The sequence below is a fragment of the Trachemys scripta genome, chromosome 6, assembly GCF_013100865.1.
Source record: "Trachemys scripta elegans isolate TJP31775 chromosome 6, CAS_Tse_1.0, whole genome shotgun sequence".
Taxonomy (NCBI): Eukaryota; Metazoa; Chordata; order Testudines; family Emydidae; genus Trachemys; species Trachemys scripta.
Window position 1 is genome coordinate 28,113,049 of NC_048303.1, and position 25,326 is coordinate 28,138,374.

Sequence of the window (25,326 nt, forward strand, 5' to 3'; positions counted from 1 at the left end):
CACTCACAGTGTGAGTGCATGCAAGGTGTCTTAAGACCATGATAAAACACGAAGTCGATTATCAGTCATGCAGTACAGCTCACATCCTGGGTGTCAGACAGCCTAAACATAGTAGTGCTGTAATGATCTTCCTAGGGGGTGAGGGATGAAAGAATTCTTCTTTCCTAGCTCTCATATTGCGCACACAACCCAGATCAACTGACTCTGCTACACACCCCACATGCTCTGTAGCTGAACTGCCTGTCTTAACAACCCCGTACATTGAATGATACGTGAACTTTCTGTAGCAGCATGGTACCTCTTTACCTATAATGCACCATTATTATTAAAATTATTCTGAACATGTAACCATGAAAATTTACCAAACAACAGGGGGTGGGAAAAGCGACTAGACTAACTGTAAAAAATTCATCTCTCTCTTTATCAAGCTGTCCTAATTTCCTGAATATAAACTGTTACATAAGTTATAAATATATCTGCCATTTAGCACATTTCCTGGAACTAATTATTAGACATTTGTAACTAGTGACTACCAGACTGAGAGACGTAATCTCTCTAAATATCTGTGACCTAATATAAACTCACTGCTTATGTGGTACCTGGTTGTGTAATGACCACTGTAAATTGAATACCTGGGATCTCTCAAAGGTTATGGTTTGACTAATAACTGTCAGTGTTCTGCCCATCTGTGAAGGTGCAGGCGGGCAATATTTCTCTGTGGGTCAATTGAATCAGACATACAAGAATAACAAAAAAAAAATTGATCTTATTTTTATGAGAGAATTTGTACTATTTTTGTCATCTGTAGATTCCTATTAATAGAAACTCTATTAAATACTACCATTAATAATATTTATTATTTGTTAAGCATTGACCACATGCTTAGTTCTGTGCAAGACGCAAACAAAGATATGATCCCAGAACAAAAGAACTTGCAGCATCTTGATTTGCTAACTCAGTGCACCACATTCTCAAAAGCTGGTGTCCCTTTTTATGTCTCAAAAAGGTTTGCACAAATATTTTTAAATGTATTTGCTGAATAAATGTTAGCAAAGGTTTGTTATAAATATTGAATTATTTGCCTGTTTTTCATAGTAAATTTTAAGCAGTGTACACCTTCTTCTATGCTGCTTCTTGTGCCCCTATGACTAACATACTTCAATCTCCCTATAATCTCCGCTTGAAGAAACTGTTAAAACTAAATCACTTTGGTGAAGTGTTTAAACTCTAGTGGCAACACCTTACTGAGTGAAAATTCTGTCTCTCTGTTCCATTAGGGTCTGATCCTGGAAGGTACTTGTGGGAGTTCAAAGTGTCCAGCATCTTGCAGGAGTCACAGATTTTAAAGCAAGAAGGAACCACTGTGATGATCTAGTCTGATCTCTATCATAACAAAGGCCAAATAACTTCTGTATTAAGCCCACAACCACTAGTTGAACTAGAGCATAACTTTGAGAAACAAACCCAATCTTGATTTAAAGATTTCAAGTGGCGGAGACTCTACCTCATCACTTTGTCTTTCACTTGGACATCTTAGACCTGATTTTCTGAACATCAGCAGATTCCAGCGATTTCAATTCAAGTTGCAGATGCTCAGCACCTTTGGAAATCAAATCCATAGCAACCAGCTTGTGAGGTAAATGAGGGCTTCAAGCAAAGCACAGAGTGGCTTCAACTCCCATTGGCTTTTGTGGGTGTTGAAAGCACTCAGCTCCTCCCAGCATTGGTTTCTTTGACTATAAACTATATGGGCCAGGGAAATATTATCTATTTTTCACTAACCTATAGCAATGAACAATGTGTTGCATATTAACATCACTATGCATGATTAATAAATAACAGTCTTGATACTTAAGGTATAGAAAATAAACCCCAGAACTTCTTGTCTTACCACATTTCTTATTCATAAGACAACAGAATATTCCTGCAGTGGAAAAGGTAAGGTAATTTTTTTTTAAAAAAGGGTTTAATTTTGGAATATTAGATTTCCACTCAGAAAAAAAGTTAATGTTTTAAGAATAAAGTCAAATATCAAAGAAAATAATACCTATTCTGTCTAGTCTGTCAATGGCCACCGTTTCAAAGGCCCTTCTCATCATGGGGTACTCCTCTAGAACCTCGTTGAAATTGTCCACGGAGAGGGAATAGAGACGGCAGTACGTATCGGCTCTGACGCTGGCGGTGCGGCGGCCTTTAGTCAAAAGGCAAATCTCTGGGGAAAGGGGAAAAACACACAAACACAAACACACACACACAGAGGAAATGAAAAGGTCAGTGAACCATGTGAAACTTCACAGCTAGAAAGTGATTTAGTGCTAACAAATAATAATTCAGTACACAACACCATTTTTGCTGCTGCTGCTCATTAAGGTTCCCGGGGTAATTCTGACAGAGTCTGGTTCTCTTCAAGAAACTGAAGGAAATCAATTTGGTTTAAAGGCAATGATTTCTGCTTATTTTTTCTAAATATATACACATAACAATTAATTAAACTTTTAAATGATTTTTCTTAAGATGCCTGAAATAATCTATCCAGTTTCAAACTTATCTTGCTGATCTGACTCATCCAAGAAGTTCTGTTGATGTTAGTAGGAATATTCAGGTGAGTGGAGGGACTGGGTCAATATTCCAACAAGTTTGGTAACACAATTTAATGCTGATAATGAAAATAATATCAATATAATAATAAATTATAATATTATAATAAATAATATTAATAACAGTTATAAGAGATACAACTTCCTAATATTAACATGGGGAAACATTTGGGATATTAATTAACATTTTACTACTTTCCCTATTAAGGCTATATAGTAAATCTAAAGCATCTGTGATAGTAGATTCATACTGGATAACAAGAGCCTCAGTCCTGCAACTGGCTCCATGTGGGTAGACCCCTGAATCCACAAATGCATGCAGTTGCTGGATAAGGGCCAAAGTTACCTTCAGATACCATACCTGTGCAAGAACATAACAGGGCCCGGCTCAGGCAAGGCTCCCCACTGAAGTCACCAAAAGTGTCCAGTACACACGTGGGTATAGATATTACTCTCACATACGTTAATGCTTTAAATTGACACTATAGAAGAATATTGTTAATTTGCAATTTGCTAATATTCATATCCCATCATTTGCTTTGCCCCAGTCTTTTCCCCCTGCTCAATGAAGATGCGTTAGTGAAGTTTTGTAGTACATAATTTGTAATGCAACAGAACATTAACTACTACATATTATATAGTGCTAATTAGGAATATTTCAACAAAGAATTTTTTGCCAGAAAGTCTAAACCAAAAGTATTCATGGGAAAGGGTCAGTGCTGACAAATTTCCTGGTTTAAATTTTTTTGAAACAAAATGTTCTGCTTTTTGGGTCAAAATGTCTTTTTGTTTCAAAATTTAAGCTAATTTACAGTAAAGAAATGTAAAATAAAAAGATTGAAAGTGAAACAAAACATTTCAAAAATTATCAAAATGAAACATTTCAGCTGTTCTGACTTTTTCGGAGATTTTTGGTTCGGAAAAATTGTCAAGATTTTTACTGTGTCCCATTTCAGGGCAAGAAAAAAATGTTGAAATCTCAAAACACTCACATTATGGGAAACCTGTTTCCTGCCAGCTATAGTATCATAACAAATGTTAAAAACTAAATTACAAATAGATGAACAAAGCATATTGGGTAGGATGACCATATTTCCCTATGCTGAACGCAGAATGCCTGGTAAAATTACTGGTATTCAAGTGAGTTCAAAACAATCAATCAGAACTATGCAGTACAAACAAGTCAAATTAACATCAGGTTGACTGAGCCCCTGTTAAAAAGAAATACTGCATAGTTGGATTCTTTTTATTTACCTGTGGGCTAGGGGAGGGATAGTTCAGTGGTTTGAACATTAGCCTGCTAAACCCAGGGTTGTGAGCTCAATCCTTGAGGGGGGCATTTAGGGATCTGGGGTAAAATCAGTACTTGGTCCAGTTAGTGAAGACAGTAGGCTGGACTCAATGACCTTTTGGGGTCCCTTCCAGCTCTATGAGATAGGTATATCTCCATATATTATTATTATTATTACCTTCTTATCTTTAAGGCTTTAGAGTTCACATGGGGAGGGGTAACACACACACATTCCCATATACCTCTCTCACACAGGGGGGAATGACTAACTGACCCAACCCTCCCTGCCCAGCGCTCTCCGCTCTCCATGCTGGGCTGGGCCCCCAGGATGGACCTGCCTCTCCAGGTACCTGGCACTGCGTCTGCCTGAGGCAATACATGGGTGGGGGGGCATGCAGGGTCACATACCCCCCCCCCCCCCCCCGCCGCCCCAGATTTCTGCCAGGGTTTACACCAGAATGTGGCCAGCAGCAGCCTTTTGGCACTGGGTGGAGGGAAGGGACAGGAACTGCTTCCAGCAGCAGGGGAAGGGGTGACTTGGCCCGTGTCTTTGCAGAGCTCATCTCTTCCCCGCCATCCCCTGTGGCTGGAAGCAGCTTGTCCCTTCCTGCCCGCACAGTGATGAAAGACAGCTAACACCTCCAGGCTGCTGCTGGCCACAGACATAACCCAGCCGCCTCTGGCTACAGTGCGGGCAAGAAGGGGTTAAACTCTAAGGATGCATTGTGCACAAAGGGCCCAGGGAACCTGACTGCAGGGGGCTTCAGCGAACCCAGCCAGAGAGGTGGCCCAGCAGGGGAGGGTGCCTAGGGGACAGAGCAGCTCCACTGTCCCTGGAGGCAGGGTGGGTGGAGGGTGAAGAGGGTGCTAAGCTCCTGCCTGGGGAGGGTTGTTATGGAGCCTGCAGGGTCGGGGCATGAACAGGCTGGAAATTGCTTCCCCCCACTCCAGAGTTTAGTTGAAGGGCAGAGAGGCTTCCGCGTGCCAGCACTGGGCGGGGCTTTGGCACATGCAGGGCTTGGCTCCTCCTGGCCAGCGCCCCAGGTCAGAGGGTCTTGGGCTTTCCCGGGGCGCCGACCCAGCCAGAGGCAGTCGGGGAAGGAAGGAGCTGAGCGCTCCAACAAGGGGCTGGTTCTCCGCACAGCACTGGGAACGGGATGGGATATGGAGGAGGAGCAGCAGGGCTGTGGGGGTGAAGGGGCAAAGCAGGGAGAAGATAGCGAGAGGGGGAGGACATAAATGGCAGATGCGTGGGCAGCAAAGGCGACACTTAACCGGCTGCTGCCTGGCGCCTGCCCACACTCACCAGCCACTGCAGCGCACAGCCAGTGCTGGCAGGAAATGGGGTGGAGGGTGGGGCCCTGCTGGCCTAGAGCTTAACTATTTCTTCAGTTCCAATTAGTGATTTTAGGTGTTAGACTACAACGAATCTGTAATTCAACTCTTATGTAGGTTTACTTTAATTACACAATCTTTTTGGACAATTGTTCCCTGGAACATTATAAAACAAATGCTAATCACAGTCCTAATGAGAAATGGCTATTTGAAAGCACTAAACAACGCTACAGACATCAGTTTATTTTTATAGCCCATCTTTTACATAACTGTAATTAACTCAACAGTTTAATTAAATGGGGAAGCCACGATTTGTACTTCGCTATCATGGGACTGCTTCAAGGATGGCACCATACAACTCAAAAGTATATGGAAAGTGTTCATAGAATATCGGTGTTGGAAGGGACCTCAGGAGATCATCTAGTCCAACCCCTGCTCAAAGCACTATAAATCTCCAGCCAGTTTTTTTTTTAAACCCCAGTTCCCTAAATGGCCCCCTCAAGGATTGAACTCACAACCCTGGGTTTAACAGGCCAATGCTCAAACCAAGTGGATCAATTACAATGCACACGTACCTTTTAAAAAGTCAAAGGAACATATGTAGTAATAAAAGTTTTAAGGTAAAGATGTTTTGAGGATTATGGGCATTCATATTGACTATTACTAATGTAATATTAAAGCATATGAACAACAATCCAAGTAAGAGGCTAAATGAGTGATGCTCACCAGTTATCTTCCTACATGTCAGTATTTAAATAAGTAGGTCAGTTTTCAGACTGCTACACAATATACATTTCCAAAGAAGCCTGTACAAACAGAAGTATCTATATCATGTAAAACTGAGTGGAAAATATGTGGAATTACAAATCTAGGTCCACAAGCAGAATTTCCTGAAATAATGCATAAATGCAACAGACTTTCTGGACAGGCACCTCTAGATGCCCAAATGATAGAGCTAAGAAAAATTAAATAGGGATGAAATAAATGAGTTGGCCCACATTAAATGACTCCTTAGTAGTTTGTTTTAGCACAAGGAAGATCTCTGCAAGGAGCAGTGAGTAAGAAAACAATAAGAGAATAAGAGGCAAACTGTCTCCTAGAAATAGCCAGTGCTAGCTAGTAGTGGCTAAAAGGGTAAGTTATTGACCTGTAACTGAAGGTTCTTTGAGATTTGTGGTCCCACTGTAGTTTATACATGTGCACTATGTGCCCAGAGCTGGAGAATTTGAAAGTCATGTCTGGTGGTCTTTCCGTGCACCCTGGCTCACCCTGTGTCTCCATCCAACAGGATAAAGAGTGGGGCGGACTGACTGCCTCTACAGTTCCTTCTCTACCACAAATCAGATGGACCTGAAGCAGAGGGGAAGGAGAACATAAGAACATAAGTGATCTCTCTGCTGCCATCCATCTCCACCCTCTGACAAACAGAGGTTAGGGACACCATTCTTTACCCATCCTGGCTAATAGCCATTAATGGACTTAACCTCCATGAATTTATCTAGTTCTCTTTTAAACCATTATAGTCCTAGCCTTCACAACCTCCTCAGGCAAGGAGTTCCACAGGTTGACTGCGCGCTGTGTGAAGAACTTCCTTTTATTTGTTTTAAACTTGCTGCCCGTTAATTTCATTTGGTGGCCCCTAGTTCTTATATTATGGGAACAAGTAAACAATATTTCCTTATTCACTTTCTCCACACCACTTATGATTTTATATACCTCTAACATATCCGCCCATAGTCTCCTCTTTTCCAAGCTGAAAATTCCTAGCCTTTTTAATCTCTCGTCATATGGGACCCATTCCAAACCCCTAATCATTTTAGTTGCCCTTCTCTGAACCTTTTCTAATGCCAGTATATCTTTTTTGAGATGAGGAGACCACATCTGTACGCAGTGTTCAAGATGTGGACATACTATGGATTTATATAAGGGCAATAATATATTCTCTGTCTTATTCTCTATCCCCTTTTTAATGATTCCTAACATCCTGTTTCCCTTTTTGACAGCCGCTGCACACTGCATGGATGTCTTAAGAGAACTATCCATGATGATGCCAAGATTTTTTTCCTGATTTGCTGTAGCTAAATTAGCCCCCATCATATTCTATGTATAGTTGGGGTTATTTTTTTCCCATGTGCATTACTTTACATTTAGCCATATTAAATTTCATTTGCCATTTTGTTGCCCAATCACTTAGTTTTATGAGATCTTTTTGAAGTTCTTCACAGTCTACTTTGGTCTTAACTATCTTGAGCAGTTTAGTATCGTCTGCAAACTTTGCCACCTCACTATTTACCCCTTTCTCCAGATCATTTATGAATAAGTTGAATAGGATTGGTCTGAGGACTGACCCTTGGGGAACACCACTAGTTACCCCTCTCCATTCTGAAAATTTCCCATTTATTGCTACCCTTTGTTCCCTGTCTTTTAACCAGTTCTCAATCCATGAAAGGATTTTCCCTCTTATCCCATGAGAACTTAATTTACATAAGACTCTTTGGTGAGGGACCTGGTCAAAGGCTTTCTGGAAATCTAAGTACACTATGTCCACTGGATCCCCCTTGTCCACATGTTTGTTGACCCCCTCAAAGAACTCTAATAGATTAGTAAGACATGATTTCCCTTTACAGAAACTATGTTGACTTTTGCCCAACAATTTATGTTCTTCTATGTGTCTGACAATTTTATTCTTTACTATTGTTTCAACTAATTTGCCCAGTACTGACATTAGACTTACCGGTCTGTAATTGCCGGGATCACCTCTAGAGCCCTTTTTAAAATATTGGTGTTACATTAGCTATCTTCCAGTCATTGGGTACAGAAGCTGATTTAAAGGACAGGTTACAAAAACAGGTTAATAGTTCTGCAATTTCACATTTCAGTTCTTTCAGAACTCTTGGGTGAATGCTATCTGGTCCCGGTGACTTGTTACTGTTAAGTTTATCAATTAATTCCAAAACCTCCTCTAATGACGCTTCAATATGTGATAATTCCTCAGATTTGTCACCTAAAAAGGACGGCTCGGGTTTGGGAATCTCCCTAACATCCTCAGCCAGGAACACTGAAGCAAAGAATTAATTTAGTTTCTCTGTAATGACTTGATCATCTTTAAGTGCTCCTTTGTATCTCGATCGTCCAGGGGCCCCACTGTTTATTTAGCAGGCTTCTTATTTCTGATGTACTTAAAAAACATTTTGTTATTACCTTTTGAGTTTTTGGCTAGCTGTTCTTCCAACTCCTTTTTGGCTTTTCTTATTACATTTTTACACTTAATTTGGCAATGTTTATGCTCCTTTCTATTCACCTCACTAAGATTTGACTTCCACTTCCTAAAAGATGCGTTTTTATCTCTCACTGCTTCTTTTACTTGGTTGTTAAGCCACAGTGGCTCTTTTTTAGTTTTTACTGTGTTTTTTAATTTGGGGTATACATTTAAGTTGTGCCTCTATTATGGTGTTTTTGAAAAGTGTCCACTCTAGTCACTGTACCTTTTAATTTCTGTTTAACTAACCTCCTCATTTTTGCATAGTTCCCCTTTCTGAAATTAAATGCCATAGTGTTGGGTTGCTGAGGTGTTCTTCCCACCACAAGAATGTTAAATGGTTATTATATTATGGTCACTATTTCCAAGAGGTCCTGTTATAGTTACCTCTTGGACCAGATCCTGAGCTCCACTCAGGACTAAATCGAGAATTGCCTCTCCCCTTGTGGGTTCCTGTACCAGCTGCTCCAAGAAGCAGTCATTTAAAGTATCGAGAAAGTTTGTCTCTGCATTTCATCCTGAGGTGACATGTACCCAGTCAATATGGGGTTAATTGAAATCCCCCACTATTATTGAGTTCTTTATTTTGATAGCCTTTCTAATCTCCCTTAGCATTTCATAGTCACTATCACTGTCCTGGTCAGGTGGTCAATAATCGATCCCCACTGTTATATTCTTATTAGAGCATGGAATTACTATCCATAGAGATTCTATGGAACATGTGGATTCATTTAAGATTTTTACTTCATTTGATTCTACATTTTCTTTCACATATAGTGCCACTCCACCTCCACCCCCCCGCATGACCTGTTCTGTCCTTCCGATATATTTTGTACCCCACAATGATTGTGTCCTATTGATTGTCCTCACTCCACCAGGTTTCTGGTATGCCTATTATATCAATATCCTCCTTTAACACGAGGCACTCTAGTTCACCCATCTTATTATTTAGGAGGGCGGATAGTAGACTACAGATTGAAACCACACATCTCAAAGACCCTCCAGTTTCAGGCCAGTAACTTCCTTTTCTTCTTTGAGTGATGTCCCTATTGTATCACACCGTGGGTGACTGACAAGCAATACCTAAGTAGGAGGAGGGCGCGAGGATGTAGACTGTAGGGCTGAGCGGAGGACTGCCATCCCAAAGGCGGCATCAGCAGAGGAGTCCCGTACCGGGACATGTTTTGCAAACATGTGAATGGAGCCCCACGTGGCTGTCTTACAGATGTCAAGGAGGGGAACATCCTTAAGTGATGCCATAGTTGTAGTTTGTTCTCTGGTGGAACGAGCTCTTTCCCCATTTGAGGGAGTGGGGGGTTCGATAGCTGATAACAGAGTAGAATGCAGCCAGAGATCCATTTGGAGATCCTATAGGTCAGTGGTTCTTAACCTATTTACCATTGTGGGCTGCATATACAGCTATCTATGTGTTATATGGGCTGCATCCACACACTATATATACTACCTGTACATCTAAAAAAACATAAGGTTTAGTATTTGTTATATGACAGCAATATGATTCAAATCAATATAGTACCTTTCATTTCAACATGGGCATATGTCTACCAAGAGCATTTTAAATTAACAGAATAAGTGAAAACATAACTGTTACAATTAATTAATTTACGGTAAGGGTGGCATTGCATGGTATATTGCACCTACTGCTCTAGGTGGAGATGATATGCCCCCTAATTCTTTCTGCTATAGCAACAAATAGTCTTGGGGATTTCCTGATTGGTTTTATTCTTTTCAGATAAAAGACTAAGGCCTGCTGAACATCGAAGGAATGGAGTCTTCATTTTTCTGCAGACGCATGCAGTTTTGGGAAGAAGACTGGTAAGTGAATGGATTGGTTAAGGTGAAATCCTGAAAATACTTTAGGGGTGAATTTGGGATGTAGAAGCAAAGAAACCTTGTTCTTATGGAATGTAGTGTCAGGAAGCTCTGCCATCATTTCTCCATACTTGCCAACCAACCCTTCTAGCTGAGGTGATGGCTACAAGGAAAGTGATCTTCTAGGAAAAGAGAGACATGGAGCAAGAAGCTAAAGGTTCAAAGGGAGGTCCTTTGAATGCTAAGAGAACAAGGTTTAAGTACCACTGGGAAGTAGTCTTCTGAATAAGTGGGAAGGTTCTTATTAGTCCTTTCCAAAATCTATTGTCAGTGGATGTGCAAAGACCGAGTAGTTCTAAGAAGGGGATGGTATGCACTGATTGCTGCCAAGCAGAATCACAAGGAGCTGATGAGCAATCCTAATGTCTTCAGAAAGAGGATATAGTCCAGATGAGAGGAATATCTGCAGTTTCTGGGAGAATGCCTCTTTGATGTGCCCAAGAAACAAAATGCCTCCATTTAGCTATGTAACATCTTTTAGCAGAGTCCTTTCTACTATTAGAAAAGATGTCTCACATGGTTGTGGAGTATGAACATTCTAAGAAGGATGCCCATCCAAATACCAATCCCTGAGGTGGAGTGAATGTGGATTGGGGTGCTTGATCTTGCCGTTCCACTGAGTCAGGAGTTTGGGAAACATTGGGAGGATGATAGGTGGGTTGGGTGACATGCATAGGAGGTTGGGAAACCAAAACTACCTGGAACAGAAGTGGGCAATCAGGATGACTCTGTCCTGCTGGATTTTGTGTAGAACTCATGGCAGGAGCAGTAGCAGAGGGAAGGTATAGTTGAACTGATCTGATCAAGGAAGAAGCAGAGTGTCGCCCTGGGAGTGGTGACCTAGGGCTCCTCTGGAGCAATTTGTGAGGCATTTCCTGTTTTCTTGAGAGGTGAACAGATCCCTAATTGGGGTTCCTCATAGAGTGAAAGTATTGCATGATACCAAGTCATAGAGCTCCCACTTGTGGTTGACTGCAAAATATCTGTTACATCTCCAACCATATTTTGCTTCCCTGGAAGGGAGGCTGCTGACAGGATGATTCAATTGCTGATGCACCAGTTCCACAGGCTGNTTATCTGCAAGCCAAGGATTTTCCCTCCCTACTAGTAAAGGACTGGATAAAGGATTCAGTCATCAACTTTCCTAATACACCATTCATAGAACTGGAAATACAATTTCACACTCCTGGGTCCATTGTAAACTTTATCCACTATTATTCTTCTAGTTCAGAAGTCAGAGGGAATTAGATTTTCACTCAGCTATCTCCACAACAGAAAGGGAGAGAAAATGTTTTATATGATAAGGTTTGGTTTCTTGAATGTTGGGCTTCAGTATTTCTGTCTCTATTTTTTTTTTTTATTCCCTGCAAACCTCGAGTAGGACCTACCTTATAATGTCATCAAATTCTCACTGGGGCATAAACTGTAAAACCATGAAAGATTCTGTACTTTACTTTAGGTCTTTTTGAATAGACTACATACTATAGTGTCAGCCATGAGTATCCAAATTACAATCTGAATGTAGCTGAGGCAGTCTAAATGAGTACTGGTTTCCATTCTCTACAAAAGTAACTATATGCTGTGCTACGCAGCTGTTCAGATTTTTGATTCATGAACAGCTGGCAGCAAAACTGAAATTGATGTTGCAAAATGATCTTGACATTATGTTGTGATAAATGAAAGACATCCCTTCCAATCCAGTGTTATAAGAGTCAGTAGGGATCAAAGGACCATGTGATATCTGACTAAATGAATCACTTGCACATCAACAAAATTTAAAATGCAAACAAATCTCAAAGAGAAGATGTATTTTTACAGAAAAGAAAAGAAATTTAAAAAGAAAGGAAAAGGAATACAATACTGCTATCTTCCAAAACAGATTTTTTGTCAGGAAGGCTATCAACATTGGGAATACATATTGAGGAGTTGTGAAAGCTTTACCTTAACAGAGGTGCAGTTTATCAGGGAAAGCCTAGAATGTGTAAAGCGCTTTGTATTATTATTATGATTATTAAAAGGGATGCTGGCCATTATCAATTATAATTAAGGATGCAAAACAATTTCCATTCTAGCCTCATTTTGAGACACCCATAACTTTCTGAATATTCTATCTATATTTAATTTACATTTCACCATTTAAGCTGCGGCTTTATTTTGTGTATTTCACTAAACTTAAACAATGAAAACAGGCCAGTAATTTTTAATTTTGTTTTTGGTCTTTTTCTGGTCAGTTGCACTTTCTGGTTCTCATGTGTGAGTCTCATAGTACGTTCATTGTCTGATTTTGCTTTGTTTTTTAAAGCCAAAAATGTTACATTTTGGTGCCAAGAGTTAGGAACTTAAATGTATAATTAGGTGTCTAAGTAAGTGACCTGTATTTTCGGAGATGTGGAACAACCATATTTGACTTTGCTTCCATTGTTCACAGCTTCTTTTGTTGACGCCATGCTCAATACCTCTCAAAACCAGGCCACTTATTTAGATGTCTTAGGGTTAGCTTCTATCTTAGGCATGCTAGCTTGAAAATTTTGTCTTTAGATTGTAAACTCCTCAGGCAATGACTTTGTTTTTCTGCATTTTGTTCAAGGCTGAGCACAAATATTAAAATACTACTAATAAATAATATTAATTATAAATAAAATTATTCTAATTGAAATCAAACATCTAATGAAAACATTTCTGTTTATATTCAATTTTCTTAAATTCTTCTTATACACAATGTAAGGGCCTCCTCGCTCAACTAGGTTTAAACTGCAAAATTCAGATCTGGATCCTGAACACTCAACAGTTCGGATCTGAGTTTTCCTTTGGCCCATTATAAAGATAGGTGTCACTTGCAAAATCCGATTCTGAGCCCAAACTGTAGAGGTGTTCTGATATTCATTTGTGTCCACTACTAAAACTACTTTTAAATACTACTTCTAGCAAGATTTGTACATGTCTGCATAGAAGTGAGGGCCATAATTTGTGCTGAAGAACATTTGATGTTTATATAGTATCGATCTTTAAGATTTGATCTAATGTGGAAAAAAAAAACCCTTAAAAAAAATCAGCTGCATGTTTCTGACAATGGCCTGACTTCCATATCTTCTTCCAATAACACAAAGAGGTTACCTGAAAAAAAATCACATAAAGTTGCTACTTCTGGTCCCACGTGTAATGGGTTCCATTTTTAAAAAACACAGCAAAATATGGTATACAATATCACACACAATACAGTGACTAGTCCAAATCAGTCATGTCAACACAATTGCTGTATAGTTTGTTTAAAACTGGAAGTATATTATCAGCAACTGTACACAGACACTACTTTTAAAAATCCAGCCCAATGTAGCTCAAATGAAAACTATATTTATATGCATAAGTTGGTTTGAGGACAAAGAATGTCATCAAGAAAAGCATATAAGCATGCATTTATCTTTAAGTATGTTCATAGTCCTGCTGACTTAAATGGATCTACTTATGTGCTTAAAGTTAAGCATGTGCTTAAATGCTATGCTGGATTGGGGTGTATACCCTGAAAGCATTAATTCTCCAACGCCTTGAAATTTATATAGTAGTTTGCCCTTGTGTAAAGTGGGTGTAAAACCCTGTCACATCACCGTGCAGAGGTGTAAATGACGAGGTGCAAATCAGTGGATAACCAGGTCCTTAAATGGCAATTTCTTCCTGAGTTTAGAGGTACATTATACTATGATTGCTTAAATGTACCCCAGTAAAAATGTGCTACCTCCAGTGCACCCAGAAAAACAGGAGTGACAAAATATAATCTAAAGTGACTCAACATTTCCCGTGGTATTATTTTCCACTGTACTGACCTAAAATATACTGACAGTTACGATTCTGAAATGGGGAAGAAGTTTATAAATAATAGGTAGATCAAAATAGTTTTGCCTAATTGGTCTTCACCAGGCTGAAGTGAACAGAAGATACAATTTATTAGATGTTCAAGTATGGAAGGATTACTGTTAAAAAGATAGTCAATAACTTAAGAAAAATAAAATATAAAAACCCCACAGTGTGCCATGAGATACACAGAGAACAGTATTATTGTAAATAACCAGGGGAGAAAGTAAGATGCCATAAATATGTTAATGAATAGTCTATTTTAAGAAAATTAAAATGTCAGCAGGCACAAAAATCTGCTTTATTTATACTGGTACTACCCTGATAAGGTTGTCCAACAGAGTTGGTAGCATTTCTCTGACTTTGCATAAATTACACAAAATATATTTTGTCTTCTCTCACAAAGCTAGGAGCTTGTTCACTGGATACTTGAGCCAGGCCTTCATAAAAATCAGGTATGCATCTCTTTCTATTGGTCTTATGCCTAGTTCCTGGAAATTCTCAGAATAAGATGACAGCAAACTGAGATTTTGTGCAATTTATGAACCAATAAAAGGTAAAGTTCACAATCTTGGCCATGTGGCCAGTGGAGAGCCTGAGAAAATAGAAAAGAGGTGTGGAAGGATCAATGTAGGAGAGGAATTAGAAAGACACAGCTGAATAGGTATCTTAATCGGGACACAATCAGTGAACACTTGAACATTTGAAATTTAAGATCCTTTCCAGCTGCAGACACAGAGAACATCATTAAGGAACCCTAAAGGGTTAAAATTATTAATAAAGTACCCTGTCAAATAATGTATAGATATGTATCAGACTGCATTCTTTTGTATATCAGTAATTAGAAACTATTTAATGAAGAAACCATTAAAAAGAAACTATAGAGAAAGTGGCTTTGGTTTGAGGTTTTATAGCAATTGGTCAATATCTGATTCCCCTGGGTTCGAAAAGCATATCTGTAAAAAAGGACTATAGTTGCTTGGAATGTGTTTCCTGGGATTTGAATAAAGGACAGATTTATATAAACATAGGTAGGGAACCAGATGGAGAGGACACCAGCTAGAGGCAGTTGGCTTGGGGACATAAGGCCTGATCCTGCTTCAGTGGGAGTTGTGCCAGTGATTTCAATAAGAGAAGGATCAGGACAATGGTGAGAAAGCAGCCATTTGTCCATGAGCAAGAAAGCAAATAAAACAACAACAGAGCACTGAACTGGCTCCCGGAAGTATCTGTTCTAGTAGGTACTACTTAAGAGGCTATGACTAGAAAAGTATGCTTGAGCTCTCTCTCTCTCTCTCCTTCTCTCTCTCTTTTTCCTAATCCAGAAATATAGATCCCAATCCAGCACATAATTTAAGCATAAAGTTAAAGTTAGGCACATGCTTAAGTACTAGCCCTGATCCAGCATGGCACATAAACAGATGCCTAACTTTATGCTTAAATGATGTGTTGGATCAGGGCTATATAACAAGATTCTTTCCAGTAATTACATATTATCCACCACAACCCTAAATCCTTTTCAAAATCACTGCTTCCCAGGATAGAGTACCCCATCTTGTAAGTATGGCCTATATTCTTCATTCCTAGATATATACATTTTCATTTAGTAACATCAAAACACATATTTCTTTGCTTGCACTGAGTTTACCAAACAATCCCAATGAATCTAAATCAGTGACCTGTCCTCTTCATTATTTACCATTTCCAATTTTTGGTCCATCAGCAAACTTTATCAGTGATGATTTTAATGTTTTCTTCCAAGTCATTGATAAAAATATTAAATAATGTAGGGGCAGGAACCATTCCTTGTGGGACTCCACTGGAAATACCCACTCGATGACAATCCCCACTTACAATTATATTTCGAGATCTATCAGTTAGCCAGTTTTTAATCCATTTAATAAGTTAATTTTATATCATTCTAGTTTTTTAATCAAAATGTCAAGTGGTACCAAGTCAAATGACTTTCTAAGTATGTTAAGAAAATGCTATTACTTCTATTAACCAGACTGGTAATTGAGGCAAAAAATGATATCAATTTAGTTTGACAGAATCTATTTTCCATAAACCCATGTTGATTTGCATTAATTACGTTACCCTCCTTTAATTCTTTATTAATCAAGTCCAGTATCAGCCACTCCATTATTTTTCCCAGGATCAACATCAGGCTGACAGGCCTAAAATTACCTGGGTAATTACTTGGGCTATTGCATTTACCCTTTTTAAAAATTGGCACAATATTATATTGGACATCTGTTGAAAAATAACACAGCAGATCACAGATTATACAAGTTGGAGATAATTTTTTATTTCAGAAGGTGGAGAAAACTACTAGGGGAGAGGCTGTTATAGATTTGATTTTGAGAAATAGGAAGGAACTGGTTGAGAATTTGAAAGTGGACGGCAGCTTGGGTGAAAGTGATCATGAAATGATAGAATTCATGATTCTAAGGAATGGTAGGAGGGAAAACAGCACAATAAAGATAATAGATTTCAAGAAGACAAACTTTAACAAACTCAGGGAATTGATAGGTAAGATCCCATTGGAAGCAAGTCTGGGGGTACATCTATACTTACTTCCTGGTCCGGATGTAAGCGATCGATCTTCTGGGATCGATTTATTGCGTCTTGTCTAGACGCGATAAATCAATCCCGGATCGATCCCGGAAGTGCTTGCCATCGACGCTGGTACGCGGGGGAGCCTGCCTGCCGTGTCTGGACCCGCGGTAAGTTCGGACTAAGGTACTTCGAATTCAGCTACGTTATTAACGAATTTGCGTACCTTAGTCCGAAGTGGGGGGTTAGTGTGGACCAGGCCTAAGGGGAAAACTAGTTCAATAAATTTGGCAATTTTTCAAGAAGACATTATTAAGGGCACAAGAGCAAACTATTCCATTACGTAGGCAAGAGACTACCCTGGCTTCACCAGGAGATCTTCAATGATCTGAAACTCAAACAAGAGTCCTACAAAAAGTGGAAACAAGGTCAAATTCTGAAGGATGAATATAAACAAACAACACAAGCATGCAGGGATAATATTAGAAAGGCTAAGGCACAAAATGAGATTAAAATAAGACAAAGTAGGCCCGTTACTCAATAACAATAACAGAAAATGTGGAAGTGGCAGTAGTGCTAAATGACTTTTGTGTTTCAGTTTTCACCAAAGAGTTTAGTAGCGATTGAACATCTACCATAGAGAACATAAGCTAGAAAAGTTAGATGTCTTCAAGTCGCCATGCCTTGATGAAATACATCATAGAATACACGAGGAGGTGACTGAAGAGATATCAGAGCCATTAACGATTAGAACATAAGAACAGCCATACTGGGTCAAACCAATGGTCCATCTAGCCCACCATGCTGTCTTTTGACAGTGGCCAATGTCAGATCCGTCAGAGGGAATGAACAGAACAGGTAATCATCAAGTGATCCATCCTCTGTCACCTATTCCCAGAGGCTAGGGACACTTCAGAGCATGGTTTTGCGTCCCTGCCCATCTTGGCTAATAGCCATTAATGGACCTATCCTCCATAAGGTTATCTAGTTCTTTTTTAACCCTGTTATAGTTTTGGCCTTCACAACATCCTCTGGCAAAGAGTTCCATAGGTTGATTGTGCATTGTGTGAAGAAATATTTCCTTTTGTTTGTTTGAAACCTGATGCCTATTAATTTCATTTGTGTTATGTGGAGTAAATAACACTTCTTTATTTACTTTGTCCACACCAGTCATGGTTTTATAGACCTCGATCATATCTCCCCTTAATCGTTTCTTTTCCAAGCTGAAAAGTCCCAATCTTTTTAATCTCTTATCTTCAAAAAGTTATGGGAGAGATTCCAGAGGACTGGAAATCAGCTAATATAGTGCTACTATATAAAAAGGGGAATAAAGACTACCCAGGGAATTACAGACCAGTCAGCTTAACTTTAGCACCCAGAAAGAAAATGGAGCAAATAATTAAATAATCAATTTGCAAACACCTAGAAGATAATAAGGTGATAAGTAACAGTCAGTATGGATTTGTCAAGAACAAATTGTGTCAAACTTACCTAATGGCTTTCTTTGACAGAGAAACAAGCCTTGTGGATAGTAGAGAAGCAGTAGATGTGGTATATCTTGGCTTTTGATACTGTCTCATATTACCTTCTCATAAACAAACTAGGGAAACACAACCTAGATGGAGCTACTATAAGGTGGCTTCATAGCTAATTGAAAAACCATTCCCAGAGAGTAGTTATCAGTGGTTCACAGTCAAGCTGGAATGGCATATCAAGTGGGGTCCCACAGGAATCAGTCAGAATCCAGTTCTGTTCAATATCTTCATCAATGATTTAGATAATGGCATAGAGAGTACTTATAAAGTTTGCGGATGATACCAAGCTGGGACGGAGAGGGAGAGGTTGCAAGTACTTTGGAGGACAGGATTAAAATTCAAAATGATTTGGACAAACTGGAGAAATACTCTGAAGTAAATAGGTTGAAATACAATAAGGACAAATGCAAAGTACTCCACTTAAGAAGGAACAATCAATTGCACACATTAAAAAAATGGGAAATGACTGCCTAGGAAGAAATACTGAGGAAAGGGATCTAGGGGCCATTGTGCAGCTAAATATGAGTCAACAGTGCAACACTGTTGCAAAAAAAGAACACATTCTCAGATTTATTAGCAGGAGTGTTGTAAGCAAGACACGAGAAGTAATTCTTCCGCTCTACTCTATGCTGATACAACCTCAACTGGAGTATTGTGTCCACTTCTGGGAGCTACATTTCAGGAAAGATGTGGACAAATTGGAGAAAGTCCCAGGGAAGAGCAACAAAAATCATTAAAGGTCCAGAAAATGTGAACTATGAGGAAAGATTGAAAAAAATGGGTTTGTTTAGTTGAGGGTGACCAGATAGCAAGTGTAAAAAATCGGGACGGGATCGGGGGTAATAGGTGCCTATATAAGAAAAAGCCCCCAAAATAGGGACATCTGGTCACCCTAGTTTAGTCTGAAGAAGAGACGAGTGAGATGGGAACATGGTAACAGTTTTCAAGTACTTAAAAGGTTGTTACATGGAGGAGGGAGAAAAAATGTTCTCCTCTGAGGCTAGAACAAGAAGCAATGGGCTTAAATTGCAGCAAGGGAGGTTTAGGTTGGATATTTGGAAAAATTTCCTAACTGTCAGGGTGGTTAAGCACTGGAATATATTGTCTAGGGAGATTGTGGAATCTCCATAACTGGAGTTTTTAAAATGTGAGCAAAATATATTTTCCCTTACCTTTATTTTCAGAAACATCTGAACCCTTTTGCTGAAACTTTTTTTAAAAATACTGAGCCTAAGGCAGACACCAAGTATTGAAAATTTCATTCCAACTGGCTGAAGTTTGGCAAAGTTATAAGCAAGTGAAAATAGAGTCTTTTAATGGGGAAAATGTCAGAAAGCCTTATTTGTAGGCATCACTTTCAGCTCCATCTATAATAATTTTTACAGCCATTGATATAGGACAGAACTTTGAGTTTCCTTTGTTGAAGTGTTGTTCTATGTTTTTGTAACTTGGTACACGTTTTTTTGACACACAGCAGGATGTTGGTGTTTCCCTTTTAGGGTATAAGACGTATTCTGGATTTTCACGATATGATACTGTAGTGTCCTCAGGAATGCTGCTGCAATTAGTCAACACAGCATATAGACACGCATTTTTGCTCTTTTGGTCTAGAAGACGTGTTTTTGACATTTTCAGAATACAGCTCCTTGCCCATCCACTCTCAGAATCAGGAATTTTTTGGTGCACTGCCTAAGCCTAAAGGAGACCAAGGTTGCTTTACTTCTTCATCTTTCAACCTTTTCTTTCTCCTTAATCTCCACTCTGTAGTAAATCCAATTTTGTGACTTGCCTCCAAGCACATGATAGGATAAGCACATGATTCCTTTATTTAACGGATGCTGCAAGCACTGGCATAAATCACCTGGAAAGTGCTACTGTGGAGTGACAAGGCCTGCTGGCCAGGACAGTAGGAGAGGTTTCAACATACTTCTGTAAGATGAAATTGGTTAAAGAACTACATGCCCCAGTTCAAACAAGAACTGAGCTAAGTTCACAGCTCTGAGTTTTCATTTCTGTACATCTAAATGTCACTTGTTAGGCTTTAAATGCAACTAAACAATTCTGAAAGGCTTTTGACATAATTTTTCAATGCGTCATGGGATTCAGCTAAAATGAATACAAAAACTAACTAGCTATGAGCCAGACCTGCAACTCCAGTTGCAGCTAATGATAGCTCCAGGTGCTCAGCACTTCTGAAAATCAGGCCTATTGCTACTCGTAGTAGAAGATTCTATTCTATTGCACTAGAATATCTTATCACAGCTGATATATTTTCATGCTGGTCAGATATTATATGTCAAAAGGTATATCCTCATCCATATGTAAATATTTCATATACTTCCAGTTAAATGGAAATCTGATTTTCATTAGGGTTACCAGTGAATTGAATTAAACTGGACCAAAATTTATGTTTAGTTCTTATTAACTTACATCTAACAGGGAGCTGTCTAGTCCATTAGAGATGCCAGTCTATGACAGCACATACTTGAACTCTAATCATTGCTGATTGTTAAAAATTAGTGTAAGAGCACTAATACCAGTCTGAAAACTCCAGGGAGATATCAGAAGAATCCCATACATTAATGGTCCTTTATCAACTCTCTAACTTTTTTATACATTGGAGTTTATCATGTTGATATACTTTCACATTGGTGTCTAAAAACCCACAACCCCCTTTAAAGAAGATGAATTATGCTTATTTTACCTTAGAAACATTTCAGTCTGTTAAAAATTACTTTGCAAAGTATTGCATTCCTTAGTAATATACAGCACATTACCTAAGAGTGCTCTTAATTCAATGTCACTTTGAAATCAGACAGTTTAATTGAGAATATTACTTTAGGAAATACCTGAGAAAGCTACTAGCTGTAGAGGATAACCCATCACTGAAATGGGAAGCAGTCTCTAAACGTATTATTCAAAACTACTGAAAACACTATTCTCTGCCATAAGAATTCTCTAAGCAACAAATGTTCACTAGACACATTCTAATATCTATTTATGTCTGACATTTGAACGTGTTTTGTTCTAGCACATTCACCCCATATGTTATCATACATTTCCTTATTACTCACCTCCAAAGTAAGAGCCATCTGTCAGCTTCATCTCCTTACTGGATTTAGTGATGACACCAGCGACCCCATGTTGAATGAAATACATCTTTTTACCCACAGCCCCTTCTCGGATAATATAATCGCCGGGTTGGAACACCTCAAAGCGAAGCTTGCTCAGCATGGCTGTCACAAAATTGGGGTCTGCGTTAGCGAAAAGAGGCATTGTGGCAACCAGTTTGCGACAGTTGAAATTGACTATCTCCTAAATGGTAGGGAAACATAATGATAGTAATAGTCAGCAAATAGACATTCTAGAGTGGGTAGGTAAAACAAACAAACAAACAAAAAGGGTGTACACAATAAGACAAGACTTTTTTTCAGTAGAAATTCTGTGTGTGCTTATTAGACATAACTCTTTCATTTTGTGGCTTGTTTCTAGTCATTTTCATTCCTGTTGCTACTAAAATGGTAAATGAAACAAAAAAAACCCAAACCAAACTAACAAAAACCAAAACAACCCCTCAAACTTCCCCACCCCACAAAAGAAGCCACACCACTATTTCTACAAAAACAACAAGTAGTCTGGTGGCACCTTAAAGACTAACAGATTAATCTGTTAATCTTTAAGGTGCCACCAGACTACTTGTTGTTTTTGTAGATACAGACTAACACGGCTACCCCCTGATACTTACCACTATTTCTATATCACTGAGGTAAAAGGTAGTTTCTTCGTGGGTCTCCTTGTAACTTATTTATTCTCCTAGGCTTTTAAGAAAAATGATGGACAAACAGACACTACATATGAATTACAGCCACTGAAAACTCTGTAAAAAGGGCACAGCTTGCAAAGGAAGATGGAACAAATTCTCTGCTGGCATAACTCCAATAAATTGAATGAAGTTATACCAGCAGAAAATCTGAACTTTTATTTTTGACATTTGTATCAATGGTATCTATACAACTGCAGCAGCTTTATGGGTAACACAAATGCACATTATGGACTTCTTCCAAAGCCCATTGAAGTCAATGGAAAGATGCCTTTGGATCAGGAACCATCAGATCTGAACTTATGGTAACTAAACATAGAGTTATAGGCCACAATCCTGCAAAGGAATCCATACAAGTGGACCTTTGCATCCTCATAGTATCCTGTTGATTTCATGGGACTCCATGAGGGTTTTAAGGGTCCAAGGTAGCAAACCGATTTGCATTAGGAGGGCCATTGGCAGGCATTACATCCAAAGGAGAACACTACAAGATTAAAACAGGTAGCGTATTTAAATTTAAATATGTGTCATTCCTGAAAGTGATTTGTAAGACAAATCTTGCAGACCTTACTTTGCCTTACATTAAAAAACTCTCTTGGACAATATATTCAATTCCATGCACTGGGTTTACAAGCTACCAAACTGAAGAACATTTCATGAGATTGATTGGTATTGGACATGAAGAGGGATTCCAACAGGACACAGCCCATTGGGTACAGTTAGCAACCAATGTATTAACAGTTTGACCCAATGTTATATATGATCATCTGTATAAAATTGCACAACTGCATTAAAACACAAAAACATGCAAACAGTGGTACTATTTATATCATGCCAATTGCTTTAGAAAGCTCAATGTTACTTCAGTAACAGCAGGGTATCCTAGGCAGTACTACAGCAAGTACAAGGAGGTTTATAGGTAATGCAGCAAATACTGAGGTAATGTCATCTAGGAAGATTTTAAGGGTTGCCACTAGATGGCGCCAATCACAAAGATTGCCTTAGGTTTTACTAGATTTGTGTTACTTGCTGACCAAGGAAGAAGCACATGTATGGCACAAGAGTGAGGAGAGAAAATCCAAACTAAAGAATGGATCCTCCAACATGAAAAAAATGAAACTGGAAGAAGAGCACAAGGCAAAACAAGTGTCCCAGTGGCAGGAAGTTATTATTCCCATCAATTTCTTATTCCCCACTAAAAGAAGCCCAGAGCAAATATACTTCCTTCTCCTATGTCTGGGACAGAATTATGACATCTTAGGACACTCAGGAAAATGTCACTGGGGGTAATAACAAGGTGAAAATAGTAGGGTCTCTAAGGACAAGGGGACTTTGCCTCTTCAGAAGGAGAACTATAGTCATTCCCTTTGACCTTGGTCTCAACAATTCAATAGCTCTGTGCTATATATGCTTTTCCTTCAGTTTCTTCTTCTTTTTTTGGGTGGGGAGCTCAGGGGACAAACAAAAATTACAGGATAACACAGCAGGGAGAAACAGGGGGAGGGATAGCTCAGTGGTTTGAGCATTGGCCTGCTAATCCCAGAGTTGTGAGTTCAATCCTTGAGGGAGCCACTTAGGGATCTGGGGCAAAATCAGTACTTGGTCCTGAAGGCCAGGGGCTGGACTCAATGACCTTTCAGGGTCCCTTCCAGCTCTATGAGAAAGGTATATTTCCATATATATATATAACTCAAAGAATGGCTGGAGACTGCAGCTTTGGCTAAGGAAGTGTTGAGTCAGTGAATGAAAAATAAGATGTGCAAGAAGTAAAGCTCTAAGGAGTGCAAAATGGGTCTAATGGGTGCAAAACGGCAGATGGTAAAATCCTGACACCACTAAAATCAATGACAAGCCTCAGATAGACTTCAATGGGGCCAGGATTTCAGTTTTATTTGCAAGCTCTTCTTTAAGCAATGGAGAGAAAATACAGTCTCCTTTACTCAGTTTTCTTTCTTATTGTCAGCTCCCAACCCATGAGTCAGGCTCCCTTACAAGGCATAAGTTTATTGCACATGGTGGGGCATAGTGATTCTTGCTGCATGTGACTGCTGGAGCCAATTAGTCAGAGGCAATGGTAGTGTAGAAAATAAATAGAAGGAACATCTCACCTCCAAAAACTGACCCTTTCCCTGTGTTTACTCTGATTGGCTCCCATGAAACCAGTGGTAGGAGGAGAGTATAGCAGCAAAGGAAACCAGGATGGACGACTGAGAGTTGGGGCAATTGCCTTGGTCCTTCTCAAAATACAAAATCATTGCTTATCTTTGGCAGAAGCCAGAGCAACATTAAGGCATATGTCCCAGTCCTAAGGCCTTAGCTCCTGGACTCACATGACATCAGAATCTGAGCTTTCATTTAAAAAAAAAAAAAAAAAAAAAAAAAAAGCCTCTAGCCCCTGTGTTTGCAAAGAAAAGCTAGAAAATGTGAAGCGAGTGTAAACTGATGCTGTGATGTCCATGTGAGTCTGCAGACAGCCTGAAACAAGAGCTCTGAAAGGTATGAAATGTCCAGTTCTTCTCCATGGAGGGCTAGAAATCCAGAATAATTGTTCCCAGGGGTCCTGCTGACATTGCCCATCAGAGGAAGGAGGAGAAGACTGCAGTGACCCAGCCACCCAAGTAGATACACCCCATATTATGGGTAAGTATTGCAGGGAAAGCCCTGCTGCCTCTCCTGTCTCTCTGAGGGGTGAAGAGACACCCACTTCTTCTCCCTACTGCCACTTCTTAGTGGGGATTAGGGGGTTCCTTGCTACTGTCACTTCTGTCTCTGAGAAGGGAGCACCCTGACATATCCATTCACAGTTGGGGGCGGAGCTATGGGAGGGACCTATGTCACAAATGTGCCTGGGACATCAGATTACCTTAATTTGGCTTTGGCTGAAGCCAGGGAGAAGACAATAGCTGGCAGTTCCTTGTTTGCCTGTCCAATGATTTCAACCAGCCTCCCATCAAGCCATTTGACCCCAGCCTGTTTTCTGTTTTGGTAACAGCACTGATCTCTTCTGTAAGCGCAGGGAGGGAGAGAAAGGAAGCCACCAGGGAAAGAGGGCAAGTTGGGTAGACTTTGTAAGAGAGCTAGAAGAGAGGTTTGGGAACTGGAAGGCCAGGAGAGTGAGACGATGACAGCGAGCTGGTAGACAGGAAGGGAAGGGGAGAGAGAAATGGATGGAACAGCAGGGAGAAAGAATGAAG

The 25,326-nt window shown here is 39.5% G+C and overlaps 1 protein-coding gene and 1 long non-coding RNA gene across 2 annotated transcripts in view; one reads left to right on the forward strand and one right to left on the reverse strand.

Moving 5' to 3' along the window:
- Positions 1-25,326, reverse strand: part of HCN1 (hyperpolarization activated cyclic nucleotide gated potassium channel 1) — a 300,393-nt gene that overhangs the window by 3,802 nt on the left and 271,265 nt on the right. The window contains exons 6-7 of the mRNA XM_034774682.1: positions 21,387-21,627; positions 2,048-2,212 (exon numbers count right to left, since the gene is read on the reverse strand). Coding sequence (XP_034630573.1) covers positions 2,048-2,212; positions 21,387-21,627 — 406 coding nt within the window. The remainder of the gene's footprint in view (positions 1-2,047; positions 2,213-21,386; positions 21,628-25,326) is intronic.
- Positions 1,285-10,400, forward strand: LOC117879475. Its single transcript, XR_004646279.1, has 3 exons — positions 1,285-1,636; positions 2,515-2,602; positions 10,236-10,400. It is a non-coding gene; the product is annotated as an uncharacterized LOC117879475 (long non-coding RNA).